Source organism: Rhincodon typus, chromosome 7 (assembly GCF_021869965.1).
Source record: "Rhincodon typus isolate 14 chromosome 7, sRhiTyp1.1, whole genome shotgun sequence".
Lineage (NCBI taxonomy): Eukaryota > Metazoa > Chordata > Chondrichthyes > Orectolobiformes > Rhincodontidae > Rhincodon > Rhincodon typus.
This window is the reverse complement of record NC_063338.1, coordinates 61,408,870-61,426,311: the sequence shown is the minus strand read 5'-3', so window position 1 is coordinate 61,426,311 and position 17,442 is coordinate 61,408,870. Positions and strand designations below refer to the sequence as shown.

The 17,442-nt window shown below is 36.8% G+C and overlaps 1 protein-coding gene across 3 annotated transcripts in view; it reads left to right on the top strand.

Annotated features, from left to right (window-relative positions):
• The window catches only part of osbpl11 (oxysterol binding protein-like 11), an 83,998-nt gene extending 66,894 nt beyond the window's left edge, over positions 1 to 17,104 (top strand). For all 3 annotated transcript variants that reach the window (XM_048599033.1, XM_048599032.1, XM_048599031.1), the window contains exons 9-13: positions 1,974 to 2,463; positions 7,700 to 7,886; positions 10,619 to 10,801; positions 13,614 to 13,767; positions 15,327 to 17,104. In XM_048599033.1, coding sequence (XP_048454990.1) covers positions 1,974 to 2,463; positions 7,700 to 7,886; positions 10,619 to 10,801; positions 13,614 to 13,767; positions 15,327 to 15,404 — 1,092 coding nt within the window. In that variant the 3' untranslated portion in view covers positions 15,405 to 17,104. The remainder of the gene's footprint in view (positions 1 to 1,973; positions 2,464 to 7,699; positions 7,887 to 10,618; positions 10,802 to 13,613; positions 13,768 to 15,326) is intronic.
• The last annotated feature ends 338 nt before the right edge of the window (positions 17,105 to 17,442 follow it).

Sequence of the window (17,442 nt, the reverse complement as noted above, 5' to 3'; positions counted from 1 at the left end):
AGCATTATAGAACTATTACAAGTTAGAGGACATTGCATGTAAGGTAGATTAGAAAAATTGGTGTGAATTGGTAGTTGCAAATAGAAAATTTTGCAAATCGGTGAGGCTTGCTTTACTAGTTTAAGGGGATGCTAGACAACCAGCAAGTGCAGCTTTGGTGAGAGATCATACACTGGTAATTTGTTAAAAATGTATAACGAAAACTGAAATCTTGCAAAATACCTGAATAATATATGTTCAGCTATTTCATTAAGACTCTGGCAACTGCCTGGATCACCCAACTGTACAAGTTGAAAGTGGTCTAATGGACAGTGAAAACTAAGAATGTGTTTAAATTCATCCAAATTAAGTTTCATTTAATCCCTTGGACCACCCCACTATCCCTTGCAGGACAAAGTATCATCTTCTTTCTGCATTCTGATGCAGAATGGTAATCACCACTGAGAATAATTTAAGGTTTCTAAGATGATCCACCTATTCCCACAAGATATGCATAAAATTGTACTAGCTCACAATTATATTCCAGCACTTACTTTTGAAGTTGTAATTTCATTGTTATAACGTATATAAAGCTTCTCAGAGTTCCAAACAGTGCAGGGCTACGGACAGAAAACCGAAAGCTGAGATTAGACTGGGTGCCTCGTTTCTTTTGGTTAGTGCAGATGGATAGCCAAGTGTTTTTTTTTTCTCTGTGCCATGTATTTTCTCTTGATTCTAGTTCAAATAGACATTCAAGTTAAGGCTCCAAAGTGATGATGTATACAGCTTGGGTTTGTTTTTAATCTCCTAATGCAATGAGTTTCTCCATTTTTTTCACACCTGTACCACAGGCGAATGCAAGTAGGGAGAGTGTCCTTGACTTAAGAATTCAAACATGCTAAATGCTCTATTTTAAATTGACTTATTTACTTTGAGAAGGAGAAATGTATCTTTGTTGAGAGCTTTGCCATCAGGAAACTGATTTGGAATTTGGGATGAAAATGGAATTAGGAATGTATTCATAAAACAAATTGCTTTTAAATACAATTACATTGTATTTTGCATAAATTGCCTTGTATTTCATATATAATTCATGTTGCATACATGTCAAAAGCAAAATATAACCATTTCCATGAAGGTTTTGCCCATGCTAAATGTTTAGCACATTAGCTCTCTACTGTCCAGAAATAAAATATAGGCTGAAGTAATCTCAATAAAATTCCCCAATAAAAAGAAATCTCAATTACTTTCAAAAGTACTTGTGTGTAACATTCCGATCAAATATGGGCATGCATTCCATAGTCCATAATTAAATATTTAAAAAATATTAATTAAAAATTATGTTATTCTAGTCCTCTTAAATTTATTTTTAAAATGATCCTGACAATATTTCTAATTTAAATATCAATGAATTGCTGCCTGAGATTTCCAGTGGCATATTAAGTGTAATGGATTGTCTGTTGACCTGGGTTGCATTTATAGTATTTTAGTGCTATGTGATAGCCCTGATAAAGTAAACCAAGAGAAATGGTTTCCATTAACAATAGAGCCTGACTAGAGGACAGAGATTTAAAGCAGTTGACAAAAAGAAAGGATGAAAGATTTTCTTCTTAAATGCAGAAATTTGCTATGATGTGAAATCATTGCACGCAAGGATAGAGGAACCAGATTCAATAGTAACAGTGAAAAGGAAATAAAGCTATTTGTAGGTCAATGGGAAAGAGTATGGGAGCGGGACTAATTAAATATCATTTTTAAAGTAACAATGCACCTGTGATGGAACTATTGGCCTTCTGTTAAGCTATGATTTTGTGGTAATATGCAATGTGATTTTGCAGCAACAGTAAAGTGTCTCAAGTATGTAAAAAAAAAACACTAAATAGTTTTCTTAATCAACTCGTAAAGGGCCCGTTTTCACTAATTACCATATTGTGAAATTTCATCAGACTGATGGTGTACTAATTTGAAATGTGCTTTTCTTGTATTTGACATAGGTAGTGCTTCCAACCTTCATACTGGAAAAACGTTCATTACTGGAGATGTACGCAGATTTTATGTCCCATCCAGACCTGTTCGTTGCTGTCACAGATGGTGCTACCCCTGAAGAGAGGATGATCCGCTTTGTTGAGTATTACCTTACCTCATTCCACGAAGGCCGCAAAGGAGCCATTGCTAAGAAACCGTACAATCCAATTATTGGTGAAACATTTCACTGTTCATGGAATGTACCAAAAAACACAAACAATAAATCATCCAGTACCTCATCACAGAGTTGTCAGCAAATGACAAAATGTTCTGATGGGACAGAAGGAAGAGGCCAATCTGACTATCATTTAAGATTTGTGGCAGAGCAGGTGTCTCACCATCCACCTGTTTCAGGATTTTATGTAGAGTGTGAAGAGAAAAACATGTGTGCAAATACACATGTATGGACAAAAAGCAAGTTTATGGGCATGTCTATTGGAGTTGTAATGATTGGAGAAGGTAAGGATGTAATTGCTTCTGACTTGAACGATGAAAAAAAAATAGTGGTTACAATGAAAATGTGAACGTTAGCTTGTTAAAACTAATATGCTTAGGACTGAGAGCAGACCAACTATTTGGGTTTAATTATGAAACCAGAAATTTACCATTATTGAGTTCTGATATTTTTGAAAAAAAAAATGAGAGTCCAGTTTTAATTTAAGAGTTCATGTGTAAGATATTTGATTAGACGCTAAAGACAGCTTTCTATGATCTATGATGGCACTTTAAACTGCACTTTTAGTGCTTTACTTCAAGGAATGGTATAATGTCGATTTGCCCTATTATTTTGTCAGAGAAATCCAAGGAAACAGTGCCAATGGTCAGGATTTTTCTAACAGCCTTGTGTCTCTGTTAGGAGTAGTGGAGAAGAGCATTAAAATACAGAGAAAATGATCAATAAAATTGTGGAGAAAGTGTTATCCAATATCTAATTACCTTTGTGGATAGGGGAAGATTTTTTTGACAAGCTACTGTTCGTAACTTGTTGAGCCACCTAGTAACTGGTCCACCTGCCTTCTCTTTCGAATGGCGTTAACATTGGCCCAAAATCTCTAAACATTTTCTTTGTTTCAGTAATCCTTTTAAGAGTATTACTTTGTAGCTGAAAACATTTTGATTTCTTTTTAATTATCTTGCCAAGTAAATAGTGTTTTAACATGCATGACAGTTACAACATTTTGATTTCTTTTTAATTATCTTGCCAAGTAAATAGTATTTTAATATGCATGACAGTTATCTTATTTGAAAATATTAAAGATTACCCAAAAAGCTTTAAACAAAAACAACTAAAAATCTGGCAAACTTCAAAGTCACAGATTTTAACTGACCTGAAGAAGAGATGTATGACTTAATGTTTCAGAGTTGTATAGATTTAATTTAGTGTGAATATATTTTGTATATGAGATATTAAATTCTTGATCAGCATAGATAGCTGCCAATAAATCAGAAAAGTGCTTTTCATTTTAGTTTTATAGATGAATGGATCATACAACAATTTTTGGTGGATCAAATCCTATGGTATGCTTCTGGATTTATGTTGTCCTGACATTAACAATGCAGATATTGTCAATCCATTCATTAAACCTTGTGTTCTCATATGAGGAAGTCAGTACTGACCATTCTCCTGCGTCATATTACATCATTCATCTTCAAACTTTACAAATTGAATGAAAACTATTAAGTTTCATACATTTGCAATAGATAGCAATAATTGACTTTGAAGGTCATAGTTTCATTTCAAACTTCATTTTGTTTTAACCCACTTGAATGTTTGCTCTTATGGTTTGTGGCTTCTGTAGCTTTTTTTGATTACTTATAACTTGCCTTGCTTTATCTAAAACAGGTTTATTTTATACTGCGTTTTCTTAAAAAAATGACTAAGGGTCTTACAGTATTGTGCCTCTTTAGATTTTCAAGGTGAATCTCCATTGTCTTGTATATATCTGCTTATTATAAATGTTAATATTTAAGCTAGAGTTTGAATTTTGATTGCGTTAATATGAGCTTTGCATTTTCAAGTTTATTAGATTCAAATAGTTTTCATTTCCATATCCTTCATTTCAGCATCCTTTACATTCTGTAGGATCAGCCAAGTTGTCATTGAGAAAAATCATAAGGACCCAATCTCTCTAAGATACGTTTGATGTTTGTACATTATCCATATGACTGTGCTATGTAAACAATCCTCCCTAAGATGGTGTTCAGTTCTATTAACTACTGCTCAACCGAACTATTTTTACCACTGCTGTTTGGAGTTTTCATATTATGTAAATTCTTGCAGAAACCAGAAGCGTTGCACTTTCATCTACTTAGTTTGCAAAAAGATGTAATTTCCGAAGGCATTAATCATTTTGAGATTTGAACACTCTGAATTCCCTAGTTAATGTTGAGGTGCAGGAATTTTATCTTTGTTAGCATTTCCTCTACTCTAATTTGTTGTTCGTACCTGAAGTTAGCTGCCATTACTACATAGCAAACCGCAGTTATAAAGATGATCACTCCGGAAAGGATTTACAAAAACAACCAACTCCAGAATATTGACTTAGTCAATGCGTTAACTTTATAATGTAACAGAAGAGCTGAAGAGCTTGAATTTCCTCCCCATTACTTCAACATTGTGTGATTATGATTGACTGTGTTTGTTTGACTTTTGGTGTCAGATGGTACAACTTGCTTTTATGCCATATTAGTAAGCCAGGTTCTTATCAGGACTTACGTTTGAGTCTCTAGGCTACACTAGGTCTCAAGCATCTTTTAGCTTATGTTTGGTGCTGCAATTCTTTCTACAAGTTTCTGTTTTCATGTATATAGCAATTAATTCAACAGCTAAGGCATTGTTCTCAGTATGATTAGGCCCTGAAAATTGAATACTGGGGTTCTAGAACATTCTTAGGTGTTATGTCACTATTTCACAATTTTGCAGAGGCATTCCTTTCTTATTATTCCTGTAACCTGTAAGAGGGGAAGTAGAGTTGAAACTGTCTTAATAAACAAATATAATTCAGGTCAGACAATATGTAGAGAGATTTTACAAGGTGTTTAGAATGTGTGCATTCCACTGGCAAGCAATCCTATTATTGCCTGTCTGATGCAACTCGAGCTTAAGGAGAGACAGTCCCTCTAAGGACAGAAATTCCATATTACTAATTGTGAAATAGTACGTAATATGAACTGCCACTCTGTCAAAGGTACAGTAGCTTGTAACATACCAAAGATGGTCAAAGTGCCTAACAAATCTTATTAATATTTGGTCGAGTTCATTTCAGTTGATAGTTGGTTGTTTTGGGTAGCCTGGATTTAGAAGTGTAGTGTATAACATATTATAATAGTTTATTGGAATGGTGTCTGGCCTGAGAGGAGGGCTGATCAGCTGTAAAACATGTGTCGACAACAAAGCCCAAAGTGACAATGGAACTGCATCTCTTTTCTGAGAGGGGAGTGGAGGGTGAGGTTTTCTCAAGTGAGGAACAAGCATGGCAGCTGTATTTAAGTTTTTTTATAAATGTAATTGTAAACAAAATAGGGGAAAATTATGAGCACACATTTAAAGACAAATAGATGCAAAAATCTTGTGAAACTTTGCAACTTTGGTTCTCTGTAGAATATAATATTGAAACTGATTTCTGTCAATATGAGTGCATATCTAAGAGAATTTCCTTTTATATATGCAAGAACCATGGTCATATAATCCAGCTCTCAGGAACCCATTAGACTTGCATTTAGTTGCATTTAATGCAAATCTGCACTCTTGATGACAATTAATAGCCAAATAGTAAGTCGTTGTGCTGTTGGTTGATTTTTCCATGTTTTCAAAGGCTCCTGTAACAATATGGCCATCCCTAATTTGTGCTATCAGAATTTAATCCTCTCCAAGAAAATACTTTTCTTATTAATTACCTCAGCAAAGATAGGCTGTTTGAAGATTTGAATATGTTGATGCTAAATGAACTTGGTTCTATTCTTTAAAAAAAACGAAAGAACTGTGGATGCTGAAAATCTGAAGCAAAATTAGAAATTGCTGGAAAATTTCAGCAGGTCTGGCAGCATCTGTGGAGAGAAATCAGGGTTAATGTACTGGGTCCAGTGACCCTTCTTCAGAACACAGGTTCTATAGAAAAGGTTCTACTTTGCATGGAAAGACAAAGTGCAAATCTGGATTCTTGCATCATATAGAACTAGGGTTTCCAAACAAAGATTAACAGTGACTTATTTAATTTCATCTGCTACCAATTTCAATCAAGAAACTTTCATGAAACGAGAGTTCTGACACGCATTGCATTTTGAGGCAAATATATTTACATTTTTAAGAAGTCACCTTAGCATCTATAGTCATGTATCTGAAAATAGTAATTATACCAAATTTGTCTTGACTTGTCTAGTTTGGAGTCAAGAATGATGTCTAATTTGGAAGATTTATTCTAATTACATATACTTAGCCTCAAACTAAAACCTTGTCCCACTAAGTGACACATCAGGTTGGACTCCTATGGTATGTGGCAGATGCCAGAATGAATAGTTACCCATGAGGTTATCTTTCATTCTTTGTAGTTTCCACTATGTACTAAGGATCAACTGATTCAGGCCCTCAATTCACATTTCTTTGAAGGGTATTATGATCCATGTATACGCCTAAATGTATATCTGTTTACAATTTCTTTGTTCTGCTCCCTCTGGCTGAGAGCTACAAAGTAGCCCAGGGAGGTGCCTTTATATGGCGCAAGAAGGGAAGATCACATGATGTCAAAACTATCTTAAAGGGCCCTTGTGATTTTCCTTGTTGACAACCTGGGCTGATCCTGTGGTATGGCGGATGCATCCTTTTGAAGAATGAAGAATGCCATGCAAGGTAGGGAATTGCTTACCCTTTAATTCAGTCATTATCCATTAATTTGTGTTTTGGATTTTCTCCTCTTTCTTAAGGAAGTGACTCATACTGGTTCCAATGGGAACAGCCTTGTATGGTCCGTGGGCCTAGTTTAAGCCTAGGCCATGAGTGCAGTGATATCAGAATTAAGTCTGGGCCTTTCTTTAATCAAGGTCCAAATAATCACACTGTCCTTGAGAAGTTAAGAGGACAAACCACGATTGACTTTCTTTTTAACCCCAATCCATGCAACTAGTTTGGTAATGCTAAAACTTACTACATTGCACCTTGCATTGGATTTGCCTTAAACAAAAACTGAGACCTGGCAAAAATGTAAGCCAGGAGATGAATGTGGGGCTTTCCTGTATGACTCCTGACAGCCATTAGGAGAACAACTTGCTCAATAATTTAAATTCAGACTCAACTTGGTATTCCATCAGCCACCTTTATGACATCTTTTTTTTTAAAACACCACATTGGAAAATTTGAAAGATGTATTTTGAATTCTCATGGTATAATGTGTGATATTAGGTGGTCATTAACCCCAATGAAGGGAAATTTGGGCATTTGTTACCCTTGTTCTCTAAATGAATATATAAACCAATTTTGACCAAGTGCTCAACATGTGTTTTTATAGGTGTTTCTCTTCAAACTGAGAATATACAAGTTAATTTGTAACAATTTGCTAATACAGTGTGTTGAGTTTTTACTTAAGGCTGCGATTATTGACTGAATTTAATTGTCGGTACGTATTTGAAAAAAAGTGTTGCACTAGTTTATTTCAGGTATGCAAATGAAAACATAATAAGTGAATACCTTTTTGCCATTCAGGTCTTCTGTGTCTCTTGGAACATGGAGAGGAATACACATTTACTCTTCCTTGTGCATATGCTCGTTCCATTTTGACTGTTCCTTGGGTAGAACTTGGAGGAAAAGTTAATGTCAACTGTGCAAAGACTGGTTATTCTGCAGCTATTACTTTCCACACAAAACCATTTTATGGTGGTAAACTTCACAGGTACACTTATCCTTAGTTATGCGCATCAGTGATCTACGGTGACTTGGTTAATAGAAATGCACGGAATTTTAAAGCTTTCTTGTAATGTAAAAAAAAAGTTGCAAAATGTATAAAGAAAAGCAAATGAAAACGATTAAACTATGAAGTATGAATCATCTATAATCCAGGGAATGCTTAGGGATATACATTAGATTCTTTTCAGTCTATCGCTGAAAGATCAAAGTGATGCATATAAAATGTTTTGCTTTCAAATTGTGTAATGTTCTGTAATCATTTCAAGATAATATTACAGTACCAAAAATAGTTTGCATTTAACTTAGAATAGCATTCCAATGTGATGTATGGAGCTTGAAACAGAGACCAAACTATAATGAGTAAGTGAGGGAATACATAGTTGAAGACGTGAGTTTGAATTAAATCAAAACCAAAGTGAGCTGGAGAAAAGAGTTTCATGTAGGAACATACAAAAACAGAAATTGCTGGAGAAACTCAGCAGGCCTGGCAATATCAGTGAAGAGGATACAGCATTAATGTTTGGGGTTCAGTGACCTTTCTTTATAACTGATTGAAGCTAGGAAAAGATGGTATTTATGCTGATAACTGGAGATGGGAAGGGGTGAGAGGATAGGTGGTGAGGGAGCCCAGAGGGAGAAAAGAAACGGGTAGACAAGGATTGTTAATAGTATGCCAGGGAAGAAGAGAAACTATTTGGTGATAATGGGGACTATGAGTAAATGAAAAGGGAGATGCAGCGCAGACTGGGTGACTGCTTTGCAGAGTACCTATGTTCTGTCTGTAAAAATAACCCTGAGCTTCCAGAAAGCCTGCCCCTTCAACACATTGCCATGTTCCTGTGCCAATATTTCCACTTCAGGCCTGCTGCTGTACTCCAGCAAAGCCCAACGTAAACTGGAAGAACAACACCTCATTCTCCAGTTGGGGATCTTAAAGTGTTCAGGATTCAGTATTGAGCTTAATAATTTCAGGGCATGAACACCACCTATGCCTATGACCCACCCCTACACCCCAGGTCCTGTCATGTTTTCAGTACAGCCGACCCATCATCACCTACTCATAGCTCCACTATCACTTAGCTAGCTTATCATCTTTCCTGGCTTACTACTCTTCCTCTTCTCTCCCCCCACACCATTATCAGCATAAATACTACCTTTTCCTAGCTGCTATCAGTTCTGAAGAAGGGTCACTGGATTCAAAACATTAATACTGTTTTCCCTTCACAGATACTGTCAGACATGCTGACTCACCCCAGGAGTTTTTGTATTGCTTGTTTCAGATCTCCAGAATCAGCAGTTCTTTGTTTTAGTTTGTTTTAGTTTCAAGGGGGTGTTTGTCTTGTGTAATTTTTTTCTGCTCCTTCCTACTCCAACTCCTCTTGTCACTTGAGTACTAACTTTGTTTTCCCTACGTTTCCCCATCATGGACATGTATCTTTGCTCTACCCAAAATATCTTCACTTTTAAAACTTTTTCTCATTTAGTTTTGCCTGCCAGTCTGCAATTCCATTTACTCGGACCAGATCTGTTCCCACTCAATTGAAATTGGCTCTCGACCAATTATTTGTCAATCTTTTATCTGGATTTGACTTGGTCTGTTCCACAACCAAGCTGAACCATATGATCACTGTCCCTAATTAGCCATTAGAATCAGATCAAGCTAGGCCAAAAACCGAGTGATCTCAAAGTTTCTGTTATACAAACATCAGAGCATCTTTTATCCAAGAATATAAATACCTAGTCCTGACATTTTTTGAGCCAGGTCTCTGATTTCATCCTTACATGACATTCTCTCTTGACTCTTTGCAACTGTATCTACCATTTGCTGTATCCCTAACTTAGATCTTACCCTATTTCTTCTTATTCTAACTGCACATAGCTGACTGTTTCTTACTCTAATGTTACTTTAACGCCCCAATTCATTGTGCTGTTTATTTTTCCTGTCTAATGTTATTTCCAAGTTCCCATTCCTTAGCAGCATTGTTGAAACCCTCCATAAAAGTGCTAGTACATTGCCCTGCAAAGACATTGGTTCTGGCTGAGTTCGGGAAAACCCATCTGATCTATGTTAATTCTCCTTTCCGTCCACAACTGGTTCCTATGTCCTAGAAGTCTAAAGCCTTCCCTCCTGTATAATTTGTCCAGTTGTGCAATCATCTGCTTTCTATAAAATTCTAGTTACTGGTGCATATTGCTGCTCAGGTTGGAGAAGAATGGGTTATTGTACAGTGGGTTTTTTTTTGAGCAAAGAATAATAATGGTTTTGAAAGGGTGAATAACAATTTGAGGGAAAAGAGAATTATTAACTAGGCCACGAAATATCTAGAGCAGGAGTTGGAATGGTCAAGTTGGGTAGAGTCAATAGTTAGCTGTGGGTTTCCTGAAAGAGATGAGCTGCAAGAGGATGGTGAAGGCAAAATGAGAAATTGCAAAATTAAAGGGAATCAGGAGTATCATGATTGATGTGCTAGACCAGGTTGAGTGGGAAAGGAGATCAAAGTTGAGGTAAAAGCAGTCTGTCTAAATTTTGGAGACTGAAATTCCTGAGCTCCATCATTTGAGGGAGATGAAGGTAACTTAGGGTGAAGATGATATTCATTCTTGCTCCTAGCCACTGTGATTGTAAGTATTAATAGTGTAAGAAGAAACTAAGTCTTCAGTTCTTTTTAATTTAATAATTTCCACGTCTCTCAAAAAATATGTAACTTGTCCTTTCAGGGTGACAGCTGAAGTAAAACACAACTTGACGAACACTGTTGTGTGCAGAGTTCAGGGTGAATGGAATGGTCTGCTTGAATTTACTCACCACAACGGAAGTAGTAGAACTGTAGATGTAACTAAACTTCCCGTCACTAAAAAGCGAGTGCGACCAACTGAAAAACAAGGCCCTTTTGAATCTAGGTAAGGAAATTGATAAAGAAGTATTACTCAACCTCAAATGTTAATTCTTCCTCTTCACCAGCTATCTTACCTGCATGATTTCCAAACTCCAGATTTATTTTGCTTTTGCAGTATGGAAATTAATAACGCTGTTGCACGATTTGATTTATTGTTGACACATGTATTGAAGTACAGTGAAAAGTTTTGTTTGTACTAAAGCACAGTACATGGTATCATCACTTCTGGTTCTACAGTAATGTCTAATTGAAATTTTTGACTAGCCTCACCTTTAGCCACAAGTAGAAGTGGGGATATTTACCAATGATTGCAACGTTCAGTACCATTTGTGACTCCATGGTCCATAATCCGATCAGCCATGCTGTCATCGAATAGTAGAGTAAGTTCAGTGAGCTCCTGATCAAATTTCTTATTTTCTTATAATCTGGAGAAGTTATTCTGGGAGGGACTGCACAAAACTGACTACTGTGCACAATTATAGTTTACATATAGAAGGGTTGATGTATGTGCCTTGTTGACCATGCAGCAATGGTTCAATTTCTAGGATGAGAGAATTGTCTTATGATAGGCTGGGTAAATCTGTCCGATGAGTGATGAGAGATGATCTCATTGAAACATATAAGATTTTGAAGGGCGTTAAAAGTGGTAAACTGAGAAGTTGTTTCCTCGAGAAACACTAGGACATAGCCCCAGGACAAAGGCCCTTTTAGAATTGAGATAAAGCATTTCATCATTCAAAGCGTTGTGAATCTACAGTGGTTTCCCTCCTTACCGCACTGTTGGCTCTAAGATCTGTCTTTGGTCCCTGTTTCTTGTTTAGACATTGTCCCTTAGCAACATAACCTAAAAACACAGTACTTGTATTCACATGTATATTGACTAATTCAGCCCCGCCTAACCACTTTTCCACTGTCTCTTAAATTGTCGTATTGTTTGTTCTGTACTAGATCAGCAGAAATTCCCTACAATTAAATATTGGATACATTAAAGCCATTATCTTTGATTCTGACTACAAATTCTGTTTCCTAGCTTTCATCTCCATTCCCCTCAGCAACTGTTTAATGTTGTAGCAGACAGTTTGCAACCTTGGTATTAAATCTGACTCTCAGACAAGCTTCAAATCTCATTATCTGTGCCATTCCTAAGCCTGCCTGCTTCTACTTCTGGAGCATTTCCAACTTTCCCTTTCTTGGCTCATCTGTTGGTTATCTTCATTACTTCTGACTTATGGAATCAAAGAATTATACAGCATAGAAACAGACCCTTTTTGGTCCAACTTGTCCGTGCCGACCAGATGTCCTAAACTGATCCCGTCTCATTTGCCAGCATTTGGCCGATATCCCTCTATGAAACCATCCATATGCCTTTAAATGTTGTAACTGAACCCACCTTCACCACCTCCACTGGCAGATCATTCCATACACATGCCACCCTCTGCATGAAAAAATTGCCCCTCAGGTCCCTCTAAAATCTTTCCCCTCTGACCTTAAACCTATGCTCTATACTTTTGGACTTGACCATTCCATTGTATACTTGGGCAGCTTCCCACATTCTGTCCATGTAATAACTTCACTTGTATGAACTGACTCCAAGCCCTACTTGCCTATCACTCTTGTGCTCGTTGATTTGCACTGTCTCCTGGGCAATATCTTGATTTTAAATTTGTCATACGCACCTTCAAATCCTTCTGTTGTAAAAAAAAAACCCACTAACGCTATAATCTTAGTTCGACAACCCTCAAGTACCATCGTCTTGAAGTTCTGCTGAAGGACTGGTCCTTGACAGAATGAGAATCAGGCAGACCTTTGGGAGAGGGGGCAGTGTTGAAAATTGGGTGGAGATGAAGCTCATCCCTGCCTCCCTAACCTGTTCCTCCTCCCACCTATCCTCTCCTCTATCCCTCTTCTATCCGCCTCCCACTCTCTCCCTATTTATTTCAAAACCCCCTTCCCCTCCCCCTTTTCTGATGAAGGGTCTAGGCCCGAAACGTCAGCCTCTCTGCTCCTATGATGCTGCTTGGCCTGCTGTGTTCATCCAGCCCTGCACCTTGTTGTCTCGGATTCTCCAGCATCTGCAGTTCCTACTATCTCTGGTTCACTAATGTCCTTTGAGGAAGGAAACTGCCATCCTTACCTGGTCAGGCCTACATGTAACTTCAGACTCACAGCAATGTGGTTGACTTCTAACTGCCCTCTGGGCAATTAGAGACGGGCAATAAATGCTGCCTGGCCAGTGATGCCTTCATCCCATAAATGAAAAAAAAAATTAAGATCTGACTCATGTACTTACTGACACATGTAATTACCTTCTACAGCAAGAGAGATCGTAACTGCCTCCGTATGATATTCAATAACGACAAAATTGCTGAGTCCCACACCATCAATATCCTGGGGAGTTATTTCAGAAGTTTACCTGGTTCAGCAACATAAATCTCATGGTCACTGGAGCTGGTTAAAGGTTTGGTATTCTGTAGCAGGGGGAATTACCTCCTGGTTTGTCAAAACCCATTTGCCACATAGAAGTCATAAGTTAGGAATGTGTTGGGATACTCTTCATTTACCTGTATTTGTGCAGTTTCAATAGCATTCAAGAAATTATATACTGTCCACGGCAAAGCAGTCTGTTTGATTGGCATACTCCTCAACCAAACATCCACTACTACTAGTTCAAAATTTTGGAAGTACTTATCTTAACAATCTTTGTAATGGGTACTGCAGTGGTTTTTAAAAAAATCAACTTGACACATATTCTGAAAGTGAATTTTTTAAAAGTTCTGTATAAATATATCCATTTGTGTATTTTGTATATCTGACAGACGCTTGTGGCAACATGTTACTGAAGCTTTGGAGGTAAACAACATTGATAAGGCAACTGAATATAAGAGCTTATTGGAGGAACGTCAGAGATCAGAAGCGCGACACCGTGCAGAGACAGGGACACCATGGCAAACCAAGTATTTCCATCAAGAGGTGATGACTATTAATTGTGAATTTTTGCAATTCATCAAAAGATACTTTAGTATAGAATAACATGTTTGCTGCGAGCTATAGAATTACAGACTTGTGAAATTATTTTTATGCTGTTTTAATTGCTGCTATTTTTCAGTGTCAGGGAGGAAGCTTCACTACCATTTTGTTTAATACTTCCATTTCTGCCAATTTTGGTACCTTTTGGGAGTTCCATACTAGAATTATTCCTAGAAATATGTGATTTTACCTGAACTTTATCAGGCTGATTCTAAATGATTTGCTAGTTCGCGGAAAAAACTTCACAGGATTTACTTTACACTTCGCTTACTATAGATTGATGTAAATATCTGTTCTACAAACTTTACTTTTCACTGTCTGTATTACAACTCTGAAGGAGACGATGTGGGTCTTTAATGCCTGTGCCAGCTCTTTTGAAAGATCAATCCAAATCTAATGTCTCGTATTCTCCACCAACCCTGTTTCAAATCTTTATTAAAGAAGGCCATCCAGCAACTGGCCTAAATTTTCACTCCCAAAATGGTGTGCTGTGATGAAACTTCCCAGCTTGCTAGGTTAGAAGTGTGCTCTAGGTCTTTGTTCTGGCATGATGTGGTGGGATGGTAAGAGTTGTGTGCTAGAGTCAGGTTCACTATCCCCAGAAACAGTTTGGAGCCAGCTCCATAAGCTACCAAATGTCAGTGTAGACTGGTTAACAGGCCCGCCTTGGTGCTGTTGGACAATGTCCCAATTATGTGCTTCCAAATTAGATCCTTTAGATCACACCCGACCCATCCATCCCCCATGCCCATTCATGTCAACTCGTGACCTCACCCACCCCCAGTGGCCCCTTATACCCTGCATTCTAACCTATGCCCCTCAACTCAACACAATGGCCCCTCATGATCCCAATGTCAGCACTTGCTACCATTCACCTACAGCACCTTAAAGCTCTTATGCCAGCAGTTCTGTGGAATGTCCACACATCCTGCATCCTTCGACCTTACCTGCAACCAAAAGAAAAGACAATTGTGGAATCCAACTCAAAAAATCTCTCTTCAGTCTGGAAAAGAAATTCACCATGTCCTCTGTTTTTTTATATATTCTTCATGTTATCCAGACTTTATACCCACTGACTTTAATTTTACAATAAATTTAATATGGCCTTTTGACAACCAACATCAATGGCAGTATCTTCATCAATTCTCTCCATTGCTTCATCAAAGAACTTGATCAAGTTAATTAAATATGTCATGCTTTTAAAAAAAAATCTGTTGACTTTTACTTATTAGACCGTATTTTTTCAAATGCCAGTTATTTCATTTCAATTTATTTTCAACCTTCTTATCCAATATACTTTAATCCCCTGACGTAGAGGCCAATGTAACAATTGCCATCCTATGTTGCTATACCTGTACATTTCTTTCTGATTTGTGTACAAGGTTCCTTCAGATCTTGCTGCAAAGTTTTAGCCTGTTATCTTTTAAAGGTTTCTCTTCTCTTAATTTACAAAATTAAACCTGTAAAAGACACCTTCATTTTTATTTATCCGTCTTTTTTAGGGTGATGGATGGATCTACTACAAGCCGCTTTGGAAGTCTACAAGAGACAATAGTGAGACAACTGCACCGACACCTTAAATTCTCTGCAACTGGACGAGAGCAACATGGCATTAATTAATAAGCATTCAAAAACGTAGCTGTGACCAATGTTTAGCCATAATGGTTTCATATTAAAATGTAAAATGCAGTTAATCTTTCAGCTGCTTTTATCCAACATTGTGTGTCTGTATGATATAGATTGCGTGCTCCAAGTACACATTGACATGGTAACATGAAGGGCACTTTAATGCTACAAGAAAAGACAAGTGAAAGCAATTTTTATCCTCAAATACATTTTGTATCTTGTCTATAGCCTTTTGACTTAAATTACTTTTTGGCAAGGATCTTGTATTATTTTGACACCAGTACTTGAACGAGGTATTGCTTCAGTGATCGATGCTGCCTCAAAACAAAGATTTATTTCTAACTGGCACGGTGTAGTGCTTTTTTCGGCTTGTTCATGCAGTTGACAAGAATAGCTGAGAGACAGGACTGTTGATTCAGTCTGTGAAATTGTTGCAACTAAAAAATGCCAGGGTGACCTTTTTGACTTAATCTATTATTTAAGCTGTTTTTTTTTTTTTAAAAAAGTCTATCCAGGAGAAATTTGTCATATGAAGTTCCTTTTAAGTACATTTCTTTGAACATTGCAGGCAATTTAAAAAGAAATCCCAAAATAGGGTAAGCAAATTGAAAACAGAGTATACTTGTTACGTTGAGTAATGTCATTCAAAATACCTTGTATCCAAAGTGTTGTGCCTTACGTTGTCTTTTTTTAGCATAGTGTTTCGAATAGAGTATGTGATTTTTGCCGCTGAATATGGCTGAGTTAACCTTTCATCATGAAGTGAAAATGTAATGAATTTTATGAATTGATTTTTTTTCAAGTTATTTGCAGAAGCAACTTAATAAGCAAATCTCCATAATATGAGTGTTAAAAAGAGAATGTGATTTTAACTGAATTACTTTCAAGGGAACAATACAGAGAATATCTCCCTAATAATGGTGAAACCGTGATGATTTGTTTCATGACTGCTGTTGATACTTAGGTAAACTGTGGTCTTGCACTCTGGTGTTTCAAAAAAACCCAAAAGCCACCATCGCTGGTGAGATATTCTGTTTATTGTGTGTGTGAACGTGTGTATGTGTGGCTCTTGAGAGTTGCAATAAATCTGAAATGTCAGTTTACTACTGACCATTAATTGTTGTCTCACACAAAGATAAATATTGACCTTGTGACAATGACAGTACCATTCATGTTTCAAAGAATAAATTTTGTCATCTATGCATTGACATTGAAAGGTGGCTTTTTCTAATGTGTGTGGAAGACATCAAATACAAAATGCGCTTACACGTTATGCAATATTCCATGTTAGCCACTCATTTGTGTGAGATTCTGCATATTTTTTTTAAACTTTAATTGTAATTTAACAGGTCAGATCTGAATTCGAAAGAATCTTAGGGTGTTTTGTTGCTGGGACGTTTAGGAGAGAAATGAACAGTACTCACTTTTTATTAGTCTGAGATCTTGATAGTGAGACAGTAAAGCAGAAAACATCATTACTTATTGTGTTTAAAATGAAAAATGAAATTGAAAGTGTACTGTTACACAACACTTTGGTGATGCTACAGTCCTGTATATTTTGTAATCATGTAAAATGCACTGAAGGAAACTCAAAATGACGCTCCTGTAGTAGTGGCAAGTGTGAAAAGATTGAATTAAACATACTGCAAAAACAGTCGATTTTATGATATTTTCTTTTAAAGTTTACCCGGTTGCACCTTGGAGTTGTCAAAGAAAATGCAGAATATATGATGCAAAATTGATATTAATGGATAGTGGTCAGCAACCAAGAATTCAAGAATTCAAGTCATTATAAATCATTGAATATGGTTGACTACAGCTATGCTTTGGAAAGAACTGTTTCTCACAGTTAAAAGTACAGAAATAACTCTTGTCAAAAATATTGGGGTTTTGTGATTTTTTTGGATTACAGATCACTGGTCAATTCTGAAGCAGATATTACATCTCCAGTGACTTCTGTCATCTTTTTTTTCCTGCCCTGGTCTAGTTAGC